The sequence below is a fragment of the Erinaceus europaeus genome, chromosome 14 (genome assembly GCF_950295315.1).
Source record: "Erinaceus europaeus chromosome 14, mEriEur2.1, whole genome shotgun sequence".
Taxonomy (NCBI): Eukaryota; Metazoa; Chordata; class Mammalia; order Eulipotyphla; family Erinaceidae; genus Erinaceus; species Erinaceus europaeus.
In genome coordinates, this window is record NC_080175.1 from 6124458 (window position 1) to 6138450 (window position 13993).

Consider the following 13993-nt stretch of genomic DNA (forward strand, 5'->3'; position numbering starts at 1 on the left):
TCTCATAATTTTCTAAATCTATGTTAAATCATTAATAAAATACTTAAAAAAACATGAAGCTGGGGGGGTACAGAACTTTGGTGGTGGGTGCAGTGTGAAACTATACCCTATAATAGTTTTTTAAGAAAAGATTTTATTTATTTATTCATGAAGAATGATAGGAGGAGAGAGAGAGGAAGAACCAGACATCACTCTAGCATATGTGCTGCCGGGGAGTGAACTCGGGGCCTCATATTTGAGAATCCAACGCCCCAACCACTGTGCCATCTCCCGGACCACTATCCTATCATCTTATAATCTTGTAGACCACTAAGAACCACAAATATAAAAAGCACAGGGCATCAGAGGGGCCCTCACAGCTGTCTTAGGACTTGCCCTTAGTCCACAGTGCATATGTGTCCCTGAGGGTCCAAGGAGCGAGTGTCACTTGCACCACATGCACCTGCCTACATGCAGGCAGAAGGGAGTCAGCACAGGTGCCGTGCAGGCAGAAGGGAGTCAGCACAGGGTGCCATGCAGGCAGAAGGGAGTCGGCACAGGGTGCCATGCAGCCAGAAGGGAGTCAGCACAGGGTGCCATGCAGCCAGAAGGGAGTCAGCACAGGGTGCCGTGCAGGCAGAAGGGAGTCGGCACAGGGTGCCATGCAGCCAGAAGGGAGTCAGCACAGGGTGCCATGCAGGCAGAAGGGAGTCGGCACAGGTGCCATGCAGGCAGAAGGGAGTCGGCACAGGGTGCCGTGCAGGCAGAAGGGAGTCAGCACAGGGTGCCACGGCTGGGCTCACTTCCCCCGCCCCCAAATCTCCCATCACAGAAACCGTACCCTGAACATGGCGTGGGGGACTCCGACATCCGCACAGGGGAAGACTTGACCGGGCTCTCCTGAGACGTGTCGAACATGAGGTACAAGGCCTGCTTCTTCGGGGCGTCATCATCCTGCTGGATCAGAGTCACGCGTCAGCTTGAGGACAGGTGCCTGAACTTGTCACAGAGGTGGAAGGCCCCCTCCCATGAGCACCAAGAAGCCGTGAGGGGAAAGCCTCCTTGAGAGAAGCTCGGAAGAGAGAGCAGAACTGGCTGAGGCTGGGGAGGGGAGGACTGGAAATATATCGGTGTGTGTATACATATATGTATGTATATTTTTCAATACCACTGCCCTGCCACCTCTGATCACTCCGTCAGCATCACAGCCCACTATCTGTGGGCACCGAGGATAAACAGGAGAATGGGAGGGAGTCGGGCGGTAGTGCAGCGGGTTAAGCACAGGTAGTGCAAAGCGCAAGGATCGGCATAAGGATCCTGGTTCAAGCCCCCGGCTCCCCACCTGAAGGGGGGTTGCTTCACAGGCAGTGAAGCAGGTCTGCAGGTGTCTTTCTCTCTCCCTCTCTGTCTTTCCTTCCTCTCTCCAGTTCTCTCTGTTCTATCCAACAATGATGACAACAATAATAATAACTACAACAATAAAACAATAAGGGCAATGAAAGAGAATAAATAAAAACAAAACAAAAAAACCCAGGAGAACAGGTGAGGTCAGGCCAAGCCTGGGCATTACGGTCAAGGGGGAGTATGAGAGCAGAGGCTGTTGGCTGCCAGTAAACGCTGGTTCGGAAGCAGCAGCCCCAGTATCTGTGATAAAGATCTAAGATAAGAGCAGCGTCTGGTGCCACTCGTCTGGGGAGGCTGGGCACCTCCTTGCTCCGAGGGCATCGCTGGATAACAGCACAGGGTGAGAGGACCAGCTCTGGAGCTTGGTGACAGCAGATACCAAGCCAGGGAGACAGTGACCCGTATGAGATGGTTCCAACAAGAAAGGGAGCCAAGACGGAGAACCAGAAGACACAGCCTTTAGTCATCCGGAGAATTTACTTGAACAACACACCTTGGAAAACACCTAGAAGATGCCCCCACCCACCCCAGACATCACATTTTATCTATTTCTTTCTTTCTTTATTATTGGCTAGACAGAGAGAAATTGAGAAGGGGAAGAGGGAGAGAGAGAGAGAGAGAGATACCTGCAACCCTGCTTCACCACTCGTGAAGCTTTCCCCCTGCAGGTGGGGACCAGGGGCTTGAACTTGTGCTGTGTGTGATGTGTGCGCTTAACCAGGTGGGCCACTGCCTGGTCCCTCTAAATTTTTTCACTATATGCTTATCTTTTATCTCACTGTTGATTCTTCTTTTAAGTTTTTTTAAAATTTATTTTCCCTTTTGTTGCCCTTATTGTTTTATTGTTGTAGTTATTATTATTGTTCTTGAAGTCGTAGTTGTTGGATAGGACAGAGAGAAATGGAGAGAGGAGGGGAAGACAGAGAGGGGGAGAGAAAGACAGACACCTGCAGACCTGCTTCACCGCCTGTGAAGCGACTCCCTTTCAGGTGGGAAACCGGGGGCTCAAGCCAGGATCCTTACGCCCGGTCCTTGCGCTTTGTGCCATGTGCGCTTAACCTGTTGCGCTACCACCCAGCCCCCCTTTCCTTTTCTTTTTAAACAAATGTTAATAGCATCCCATTGGTTTTAAAAGCTGTAGGATTTCTAGAGTAAACCTCCACTCCTCTGTGTGACTAAGCCTCACCATCTGAATTTTAGTGCTAACCTACTCTCAGAACCACCTATCACTTCTATTATTATTATTGTTGTATTGTTGTTGTTGTTATTATTATTACCACCAGGATCACTGCTGGGGTTTGGTGCCTGCATGACAGATGCAGCACTTCCAGCAGTTATTTTTCCCTTTTATTAGACAGGACAGAGAGAAATTAAGTGGGGAGGGAGAGACAGAGGAGAGAGACAGAGAGATACCTGCAGTATTTTGTTTCCCTACTCATGAAACATCCTCCCTGGAGGTAGGGAGTGGGGACTCGAACCTGGGTCCTTGTGCTTGGTAATGTCCACCCAACTCCCTATTTATTACTATTCCTACCACTATTATTAGTAGTAGTACTATTATTTCGACTAGCAGAAGCCTCATGCATGTAGGATTTCACTGTTCCAGGTCACTGTTTCATTCAGAGAAAGAGAGAGGGGGAGGGAGGGGAAGGGGAGGGGGAGAGAAGGGGGGCGGGGAGACACACTACAGACCTGAGGCTTCCCCCAGTACCGCCACGGGCTCAAACCTGGCTCCTGCTTATGGCCAAGGCCAGCACTCTACCCAGTGAGCTACTTTTGAACCCCAAACCCACACTTGTCAAGTCTCCAACCATCGCTCTCTGCATCTAGGGCAGTAATTCCACGAAGTCAAGCTGCATCCTCTCGCCCCGTCCCTGGAGTCAGCGTCAGAAGTGAGAGTGCTGAGCACATGTCTCCAGGCCCACCCTCACTCACCCTTCACCCTCCCTGCGCAGCCAGGCCACAGTGGACAGAGGGGACCCCCCCGAATCGGAGTCTGAGGTCCCCGGGATACTTGGCATACGAGCCTGCTGACGGCAAAGGGTAGGGCGGGCAAGCAGGTCCCCACTGGCCCGGAGCAGAACTTACAGGTAACGCGGAGCCAATCTTCTCCATGTACTCGATCTCATAGGCATTTCTGTAATCCAGCTCTGCAGAAGAGATAAAAGGAGGGGTCAGCTAGAGAAGTTACGAGATATATCTCCCATGGAATATTACTCTGCAATCAAAAAAGATGGCATTGTGTCCTTTGGGACAAAACGGATGGAACGAGAGGTGATGATGATACGTAAAGAGGTGAAAGACAACTAACTACCTGATGATTTCACTCATGTGTGGGATCTAGAGGTCTGGTTTAGATGAACTTGCCAAAAAAAAAAAAATCCGAACGAAACAGCAGCAAGCAAACCGTAAGGTTTATAACCATGGAGGTTATAGTTGGGAGGCGGGAGAACTTTGGTGGTGTGTGTGGTGTGGAACTAGACATTGTCATCTTACAATCTTGAAACAAATATTAATAGAAAACAAAGGAAAAAGAAAAAGGAAATAAGAAAGAACAAGGGGAGTTCAGGCCGAAAGGGAAAAGGCTGTGATTTCCCGAGAAGCCAGTCCGTCCGCCAGGGGGCTTTGACGCGGCCTTAGTGGAGGCTTGGCTCAACGCAACTCAGTCAGCTGGTAAACCTCTTGCTGCGAACAGGTTCCAACCACATAAGAAAGTCTCAGGGGGCTTCAACATCACAACCAAGCAGGCCTTGACTGGGAGCAGATCTGAGCAGCCTGCACTCAGGTTTTAAGATCAGAGATGCTCGGGGCTAGGAAATGGCATGTGGCCAGTGGTGCAAGAAGATCAGAGGGTTCCCCTAAATAAGAACTGGGGGTCTGGGGGCCGGGTGGTGGTGCAGCTGGTTGAATGCACACATTACAGTGCACAAGGACTCAGCTTTGAGCCCCCGGTCCCCGCCTGTAGGGGAAAGCCTCACAAGTGGTGAAGCAGGGCTGTCCCTTTCTATCACCCCCTTCTCTCTCTCGATTTCTGACTGTCTCTGTACTATAAATAAAGACATCTAAACAAACAAACAAACAAACAGAAAAGAACTGGGTATGTGGCTCAGTAGTAGAGCACAGGACCTGCAAGGCAGTGAGAGAGGTCTGGTCCCAGAAGTTTCTCCAAACTGGACTGAGCCCCCCCCCCCCCACACACACACACAGAAAAGGATAGGAAGTCACTTCATGAAGACCGTGCTTCTTATTAAATCAAAGAAGCTGGGGTATGGCAAGAGCTCAGGCTGTTAGAGTGCCAGTTTCCATGCCGGAGGCCCCAGAAGTTGCAGGTTCAATCCCCAGTACCACCTCCTGCCAGAGCTGAGTAGTCCTCTTATCCTCTCTCCTTCTCCCTCCTAACTCTCATTCTCTCTGGCAATACATAAATAAAACCTGTAAGTAATAAAAGCAGCACTGGGGAGTTAGCAGAACGATTATGCAAAAAAGACTCTCATGTCTGAGGCACCAAAAGTCCCAGGTTCAATGCCTTGGACCACCATAAACCAGAGCTGAGCAGTGCTCTGGTATATATAAATAAATAAATACAAGCAAAGAATCAGGTGTAAGTTGCAACTACCCTCAAACTGATTCATATGTCACTTAACCCTCTTTTTAAAGGAACCTTTTTTTTTTTTTGCCTCCAGGGTTATTGCTGGAGCTCAGTGCCTGCACAAATCCACTGCTCCTGGAGGCCAGTTTTTCCCCTTTTGTTGCTCTTGCTATTGTTGTTGTTGTTGGATAGGACAGAGAGAAATGGAGAGGAGGGGAAGACAGAGAGGGGGCAAAAGACAGACACCTGCAGACCTGCTTCACCACCTGTGAAGCGACCACCCTGCAGGTGGGGAGCCAGGGGCTCGAACCAGGATCTTACATGGGTCCTTGGGCTTCACGTCATGTGCACTTAACCCGCTGCACTACCACCAGCCCCCAGGAATAATCTTCTTGGAGAAAGGAACTTAGAACCCTCACAAGAGTCAGAAACCAGAGAAATGGCCCACTCCTTCATAGTAGAGGGGTTTCCCAACAAGAAAGCGGCCTGTGAGCTGCTTTAGATAAATCAGGGCTGGTGGGGCGAGTAATCAATGTGCTTCCGGGATGGTGCAGTGGTAAAGCACTGAACTTGCGAGTGTGAGGTCCTGGGTTCAAACTCCGGCGTGACACATGCCAGAGTGATGCTCTGGTTTACTTTTCAAGGCAGAGCTTTTCAAAGTACTAAGTAAAGTAGTATAATGATGGGTGGAAAGAATAAAAGAGGGGAAAATCTTGGCTCACGGGGCCACATGGCGGTGTACCTGGTAGCACGTGTGTTAACAGTATGAAAGGCCCTCAATTCCCCTGCTACCCCTCACTCAAACTCCTGGTCTCCACTTTCAGGGGGCAGGCTTCACGAGCAGTGAAGCAATATTGTAGTTGTCTATTTATCCATCTTCCCCATCCCTCTCCATTTCTCTCTCTGTCCAGAATAAATAGATACAATAAAATATATTTCTTAAAATTTGGATTCACCCACTCAGGCAGCCTTGAGTTTAAGAAGTCCTTCAAGCAGGGGAGGGTAGTGGTGGTGCACCTGGTTAAACAAATATCTCACTATGTGCAAGGACCCGGATTCCAGCCATCCCACCCTGCCCCACTCTACCCTGGCTCCCCACCTGCAAGGGGTCCACTCACTAACAGTGAAGCAGGTCTGCAGGTGTCTATGTCTCTCCCTCTCTTCTCAATTTCTCTCTGTCCTGAAATGGAAAAAATAGCCAATGGGAGCAGTGAATGCATAGTGTAAGCAGCACCGAGCCTAGCAATCATCTTGGTGGCAATAAAAAAATAAAAAATAATAATAATAAAGAAGTCCCTTGGAGCCAGGAGGTGGCGCACCTGGTTGAGCGCAATGTTACAACGCACGAGGACCCATGTTCAAGCCCCTGGCCCCACCTGCAGGGGGAAAGATTCACTCACGAGTGGTGAAGCAGGGCTGCAGGTGTCTCTCTGTTTCTCTCTCTCTATCTTTCCCTTCCTCTCGGCTTCTGGTTATCTGTACCCAATAAATAAAGATAAGTTGTTTTGTTTTATTTTTTTTTAAAAAAAGAAGTTCTTCAAGCGAAAGCATGAGGCAGGAGCTGAGGCTGGACCCTCAGAAGAGGGAGAGAGACATTAACCAGCTGGCTACAAGCTGTGTTCTTGTGGGCAACCTGGAGAGAACCACTGAGCTGTCACATGGGCTGCGGCCACATGGGGAAGGTCCCATGGGGGAACCCACAGACTGTGTGGCCAGATGACCTACCCTGCAGCACTGCACATGCCCGAGGCTTCCTTTGGGGGCTGATCTGTTCAAAATCCCCAAGGGCAATTCAGGAGAAGTCAAGCACAGGGCAACAAGCTCAGAAGCAGGGAGCAGCCAGCACCTGGCTTCGGGCAATCTTAAAAGCAGCCCCAGGTGGGAGAGCACATGGCAGCCTGGAGCATGATTACCTGGTTGAGGGGTGTCTCTCCCAGCCTCAGGCATCCTAAGGACCGCAGCTTCCAGGACAAGGCAGGGGTCCAGTCGGCCCCCCAGGAGCTTACCCTCTGAGGGGGAATTGAACTTGGTCTCATTGACAAAGGTGGACAGGTCCGAGGGCTGCGGGTAGTCCTGCCTGTCGGCCTCCAGGTCCACCGTCATGCACGTCCACTTCTGGCTGGTGACCGCCAGCTTCTCCTCATCGGTGGCGTGCACCACGGCGGAGATGACAGGCGGCGTTTCCGGGGTGGCCGCTGGCGTGGGGTCCTGAGAGGGACAGGGACGGGAAGAGGCCTCTTATTACATTGGATCACTGTGACCCAAACCACACCCCTCCCTGCCCTCCACCAACTAGGATGGGTCCCTGTGCCAACAACCCCTGTGTTTCCCAGGACTCTACTCAGAGTGGTCCCAAGCCAACACATTCTGTTCATCTCTCCCATGAGTTTTTCAAAAAAATTAGGATTTTGTGTCTTGGTAATTCTAGAACATTCCTTTCTTTTTAAATTTGCACTTGTTTATTTATTGGATAGAGACAGAGAAAACTCGAGAGGGAAGGAGACAGAGAAAGAGGCAGAGAGACTGCTTCATTACTGGAAGCTTTCCAGAGGCTTGAACCTGGGTCCTTGCGTATTGTAACACACTTTCAACTGCGTGCACCACTACCCTGCCCTTCCAGAACATTCTTGTTTGCTCACTTGGAGAAAATAAAGAAAATGTCCTGCAGGTGCTCTGACTATAGGCAATACTGTGTTGTGTTTGTACTGCTTTGGGGCCAGCTGTCCAACAACATCCGATCTGACCCTCCTCATGCCCATTGGAGGGAGACAGAGGATTTCTCGGCTCTGTTTCCAAGGAGGCTGTGCAGCTGGGCTGGACAGGATGGGAGCTGAAAAAATGTCAGAGCACAGCTGGTACTGGAACCCAGTACCCCCGGCCCAGAGCCTGGCCAGGTTGGCTGGCCGTGGCTGCAATGGCCTTGCTGGGAAGTCAGCCATTTGCTTGTGTTGTGACCCCAAGCCACTCAGCAAACATACATGGGGGCGCCCTTCCCAGGTTTACAAAGTGGGTAGAACTAATGGCATCTCCTTGGTAGAAGAATTAGTAAAGGGATTCATATAAAGAGCTCAGGCCTGGGAGCCAGGCGGTGGCACACCTGGTAGAGGGCACATGTTACAGTACACAAGGACCCAGGTTCAAGCCCCCATCCCCTCCTGTGGGGAAGGGGAGGGGGTAGGAAGCTTCATGAAAGGTGAAGCAGGGCTACATGTATCTGTCTCTCTCCCCCTTCCCTCTTGGCTCTCTCTATCACAAATAAATACATCAGATTAAAAGGTGTCTGGAAAATAAACCGAAATAAAGAGCTCAGACACTTCTTCCTTGGGGAGGGGGTACTCTTTTATCTCCCTCCTCTGATCCAGGGTTCCTGACGCATCCTCCTCTTTCTCACTGTGTGTTCACTGATCTCAACAGACATCCTGAATAGGACAGGCACATCAATTCTTGGTGGGTGAACTGGTCAGAGCAGACAGTCGCCATAGAATCAACTAGCATGTTCTCTGGTCGCCTTCCTTCTCTTGGCACACACTCTGCTCAGACTGAAAGTAAAGGGATCAAAACGGCACCTTGCGAATCTCAAGGCCCCTCCCTGCAGAGAGCAGGAGGGAGATGGCATCAGAGACGTGGCCATGAGGAGCCGAAAGGAAGGTCCATTGTTGGAATGCTTCTCATTCTGCTTCTAAAAACCCCTTCTGTTTCATTTGGTTTAATCCCCCCTACTTAACACTGTATTCTATTTACATAAACCACTGTTAACTAAGCACCACCCTCTCTCCAGGGCATTGGTGGTTCAGTGGTAGAATTCTCGCCTGCTCTGCCCCCTCTCCTTGTCACACCCTGGTTTTCACCAATCTCTTTTTGCTCCACCCTCTCTATGTCACATCCTGTTTACACCCTACTTGGCAAGTATATATATAAGGACAGGATTGTGATTAGAGTTTAGTTTAGTTTAGCTTAGCTTGGCTTAGATTGTGCTGCGTTCCACAGGAATAAAGAGATACTGCATACAGCTCAGCCATGAGCCCCTGGTCGTCTGTCTCCCGTCAGTGAAGCTCAGCCCGGCAGTCCAGTCCATTCGATTTCCCCCGAGTGAGAGTGAAAGTCATAAGGTCTGAAGGAGCATCGTACCTGAGAAGGTGGATCCGACAGAGGAGACCGTTTTGGTGACTTTTTCACCCTAAATGTGTCACTGGAAACAGAAGAGAAGAAGTGTAAACACGACAGACAGGTAGAGAAGTCACTCAAAGCATCCCAAAACTACCACCGGTGTGAAGCACCCAGTCCAGACCACCCTAAGGGACTCCCACCCCAACCCCCACCTGGAGACACCCACCATCTGAGTCTCTAGCAGGTGCTAGTGTGGGAGCCTCTCCCCAGGGCTCCTGAAGCAGGATTTAAAAAAAAAATTATTTATTTATTCCCTTTTGTTGCCCTTGTTGTTTTATTGTAGTTATTATTGTTGTTGTCAGATAGGACAGAGAGAAATGGAGAGAGGAGGGGAAGATAGAGAGGAGGAGAGAAAGATAGACACCTGCAGACCTGCTTCACCGCCTACGAAGCGACTCCCTTGCAAGTGGGGAGCAGGGGGCTCAAACTGAGATCCTTATGCTGGTCCTTGCGCTACATGTGCTTAACCCACTGTGCTACTGCCCAGCCCCCTCCCCCCTTTCTAAACAGAGCGTTGATCAGCTCTGGCTTATAGTGGTGCCAAGGATTGAACCTGGGACTCTGGAGCCTCAAGCATGAGTCTCTTTGCATAACCATTATGCTATCCCCCACCCAAAGCTGGAAATCTTTAAAGAGATGCCATTTTGGAGGTATGACCCAGAAATTGAAGCCACAGCTAGCCAGATGTTTTCCATAGCCAGATGTTTTCCACAGGTACTGTTTTGGGGGTAAGCCCACTGATGGGACTGGATCCAACTGAGACCATCCTTAAAGGTTAGGCAAGGGATGGAGGCTCTGACTGATAGCAGAAAAATCGGACATAGCACTTAACCAACAAGCAGAGCAGAGCTGCTGGCCAGAAATCAGAAAGAAAATTTGGGGCCTTCTGGGAGAATTGGTTTCAGATTCCTTCCTGCTCCCAGGACCTCTGAGCTTAATAGATTTCTGTCCTGTTAAATTCTCTCAGTGGGATTTGTAGTAAAAAGCAGAGCTGGAGCGATATGGATGGTTTTAATTATGGTAGAATACAGAAAACATGAAGTTGACCGTTTTTAGTTATTTAACGTGTTAAGTACATTTATGCCAGCATGTAGCCAATCTCCAGATCTCTTTTCAGGAATGAGACTTGAATTGTTTTCTTTATTATTATTTTTTCCCAACCATGGTTATCAGACAAAATTCACCATTCTTTTCTCTCTTTCTCCTTTCTTCCTATAAACAATGGTGTGTGTGTGTGTGTGTGTGTGTGTGTGTGTGTGTGTGTGTGTGTGTAGAGGCAAAGGAAATAATATCAGACCAGATCAGAAGGAGGAAACTTTTCATCTAGATGGTTCCATTCAGCTCACTGGGCAGGGCTTGATTTCTTCCCCAAGCAAGAATCGTACCCGTAGACATATGAGCCATGATTCCCATGGTCAGTCTGGAGGCTGGTGCACCTCAGTGTGTCTCGGGCTCCTTCAGGATGCGGTCCTGTCTCCATTAAGGTAAAGGCTTAATCCCTCCGCCCCCACTCCTTGTGTAAAGGTAGAGCAATCTGGCACTTGAGTTCCTTCCTAGTGTTCTCTCACTAAAAATGCTTCCAACAATGGCATTCGTGAACAGAAGACTCCACATGGTTATTTACAGCATTTAAGGCATGTGCCATATGAGCAGTGCAATCACAGCTTGCACCATATATTTATTCATGCATATAAATATATGACTGTGTATTTTTAGCTGCTCCATGGCTCTGACAGGAGCAGAGAAATCCCTGGGGCCCCGAGAGAGCCCAGGAGACTTGGCCCAATCCCGGGGCAGCTGGGTACTGCCCGGCGCTGTCCGTGGGCCCCCAGAGAGCCACCCACAAGGTCCCTCCTGTTCCAGGTGGCAGAGCAGTAGAGGTACGGAGGTGGCCTTCTCTGGCTCCACCCACACCTGGAAGGATGACCCACAGACGGCAGGCTGATTAATACCCAGTTCTGTCCTGGGTGGCCAAGGATGCAGGCCAGAGCAGGGGACGGCCATCTGGGGGATTCTCTGGGGCACTCTCAAATTTGGAACAGCCTAAATGTAACCACTGGCAATCACAAACCCCGGGATCCTATTGGTCTGTGGGTGGTTCTCATGGGAAGCCCCTGGAAAGCCATCACCCTTAATCCAGTTGAAAGTGAAGGAATGGAACGAGAGCTTAAAAGAAAAATTGTATGGATGGTTTCAAAGGAAGGCATTCACTGTGCAAGGGGAGGGATGAGTCCCGTGGCTGACAAGTCCACAAATGTTGGCTAATCACGTTTTCATAGCCAAGCAGCCCCACTTAGGCTCATCACAACGACAGGACACAACCTCCAGGCCCGGAAGCCCCATGCCCCGAACTCCCAGGCCCGCCATGGACATACAGACTAAGCAGCCACGGGGGTGGGGTGGGGTGGGGGGGGGTTGGTGGTTGGGGAGGGGAGCCATAAAGTGCGGGGGAGCAGAGTCGAAATGCAGGCAGACAGCACATGGGGCAGAACAGGTGGATTCCATTAAATTTACTTACAACAGAGAACACACAGACATCATATCTTCAACCATCCTAAGACAAGAAGACAAAGAAAAAGAGAGACAGACAGAAGGAACTGACAAAGGATAAATCTGTGGACAGCTGGTTATGAATGGGTGAGGGGACAACAGCCACACACGGCAGGCTCTGCTGGGTCAGTAGGGGCACAGGCCTAGCCTCAGGACAGGGGTTGGGGCCCGCTACCCTTTTTTGGTTGGGTTAGCCCATCAGTGTTGGCGTCCAGAGCTTATTAGCAGTGCCATCCAAGGTAGGATTCAAAGCCATCGGCCCCAGAGGGGGCTGAAAGACGGGCTGGCTTCTCTGAGGACAGAGGCTGCTTGGGACAGTGTAACTAGGTGACTCATGTCAAAAGAAGAGGTGTGACCACAATTTGGTTCTCATGCCATCCTTGAGATGACACAGCTCTGTGGGTCAAGCATTTCCAATTTCTCCTGTCTGCAGCTTAAAATGAAGCGTCCGTGGTGAGGGGTGGGGGGTGGCTAGGCGGTGGCACACCAGGTTAAGCACACAGTACAAGTACAAGGACCCTCACAAGGACCCTCACAAGGATCCCAGTTTGAGCCTTCGACTCCCCACCTGCGGGGGGGGGGGGGTCACTTCACAAGCGGCGGAAAAGTAGGTCTGCAGGTGTCTCTCTTTCTCCCTCTCTACCTCCCCCTCCTCTCTCAATTTCTCTCTGTTCTATCCAATAAGAAAAATAAATGTGCAGGGGAGTCGCTTCACAAGCGGTGAAGCAGGTCTGCAGGTGTCTGTCTTTCTCTCCCCTTCCCTGTTTTCCCCTCCTCTCTCCATTTCTCCCTGTCTTATCCAACAACAACAACAACAATAACTACACTAATAAACATTTTTTTAAAAAGGGTAGCAAAAGAGAATAAATAAGTATTTTTTTTAAAAAAAAATGGGAAAAATGGCTTCTGGGAGCAGTGAATTCATAGTGCCAGTACCAAGCCCCAGTGATAACCTTGGAGGCAAAAAAAAAAAATGAAGAGTCCAGCACTGACTCAATAGTCTCTTGGGAGGGCCAGATGGGGTCGTTAATCCCAGAAAAATCCACATTTGGGGTTCCAGAAAACCTCCCATCCACCATCATCACCAGCAGCAAGGGGCCTCCAAGTCAAAGTCTGCACGAGGGAACCTTTTCTCAGGAAGCCCTGGAACCTTCCCCAACATTACATGCTCATGAGGGAGCCAGGGATGGGAGGGGAGCAGGGTATCCAGGCAGACTCAGAAAGGCCAGGAGCTGTTTCTCTAAGGTACCTCAGGAGATGGGCCTACAAAGCCTTAAGAAACCATCCACCGGGGGTCGGGCGGTGGCGCAGCAGGTTAAGCGCAGGTGGCACAAAGCGCAAGGACCGGCGTAAGGATCCCAGTTCGAGCCCCCGGCTCCCCACCTGCAGGGGAGTCGCTTCACAGGCGGTGAAGCAGGTCTGCAGGTGTCTATCTTTCTCTCCCCCTGTCTTCCCCTCCTCTCTCCATTTCTCTCTGTCCTATCCAACAACGAACAACATCAACAATGGCAATAATAATAACCACAACGAGGCTACAACAACAAGGGCAACAAAAGGGGGAAAAATGGCCTCCAGGAGTAGTGGATGCATGGTGCAGGCACCGAGCCCAGCAATAACCCTGGAGGAAAAAAAAAAAAAAAAAGAAACCATCCATTAACCACAGGGCGTGACAGGCTCAGCTGGAAGAGTGAGGGTGTAGGGGAGGGAGATCCATGGATGGTGGAGCCATGTGTGGCATCTCCTCTCTGTCCCTGTCCCTCTCCCTCTCTCAAAAAGTAAAGAAGAAGAAACATCAGACCAGGGAATCTGCTCTGTAGAATGGTGACAGGCGCAAAACCCTGGATTCACTCTTCGGCACTGCATTTACCATAAGTGAATCATCCTCGGAGAGGCAGATAAAGTGTTGGATATGTTTCGCAGGAGAGCGAGGAGAAAGTCTGCAGACCCCAGACTCAACTCGCCCTGGGCCTGAGTCCTAGCAATGGACCTGCAGGCAGGCATTCAAGTTAGAGCCGGGTCTCCAGATGGTTCCTGGAGGCACGAGCTCAGAGTCATGGCAAAGCTACGTGGCACCAGCCTGGTTCCTAGCCACCTCCTGGAGATGAAGGCTGTGGCCTCTCCCTTTCAAGATTCCAGTGATCTCCTCTGGACCTATAGGACTTGTGGACTACTGTCTGCACAGGTGACTTAGAGAAGGAGTTAGAGACAGATAGGGGTGTTTGTGAAGGCCTGTCTGGGGAGCAGTGAGGGTGGGGTACAGGCCAGATGTTCCTCTTCAGACAGGAGTCCATCACCTGTCCACCC

At 50.3% G+C, this 13993-nt stretch overlaps 1 protein-coding gene across 11 annotated transcripts in view; it reads right to left on the reverse strand.

Annotated features, from left to right (window-relative positions):
* Positions 1-13993, reverse strand: part of TACC2 (transforming acidic coiled-coil containing protein 2) — a 204704-nt gene that overhangs the window by 30594 nt on the left and 160117 nt on the right. For 6 of the 11 annotated variants that reach the window (XM_060171129.1, XM_060171124.1, XM_060171126.1 and 3 more), the window contains 4 exons: positions 9101-9161; positions 6886-7180; positions 3472-3533; positions 821-936 (listed from right to left, as the gene is read on the reverse strand). In XM_060171129.1, the coding sequence (XP_060027112.1) occupies positions 821-936; positions 3472-3533; positions 6886-7180; positions 9101-9161 (534 nt within the window). The remainder of the gene's footprint in view (positions 1-820; positions 937-3471; positions 3534-6885; positions 7181-9100; positions 9162-13993) is intronic. The other 5 variants (XM_060171127.1, XM_060171130.1, XM_060171132.1 and 2 more) reach the window with 3 other exon arrangements.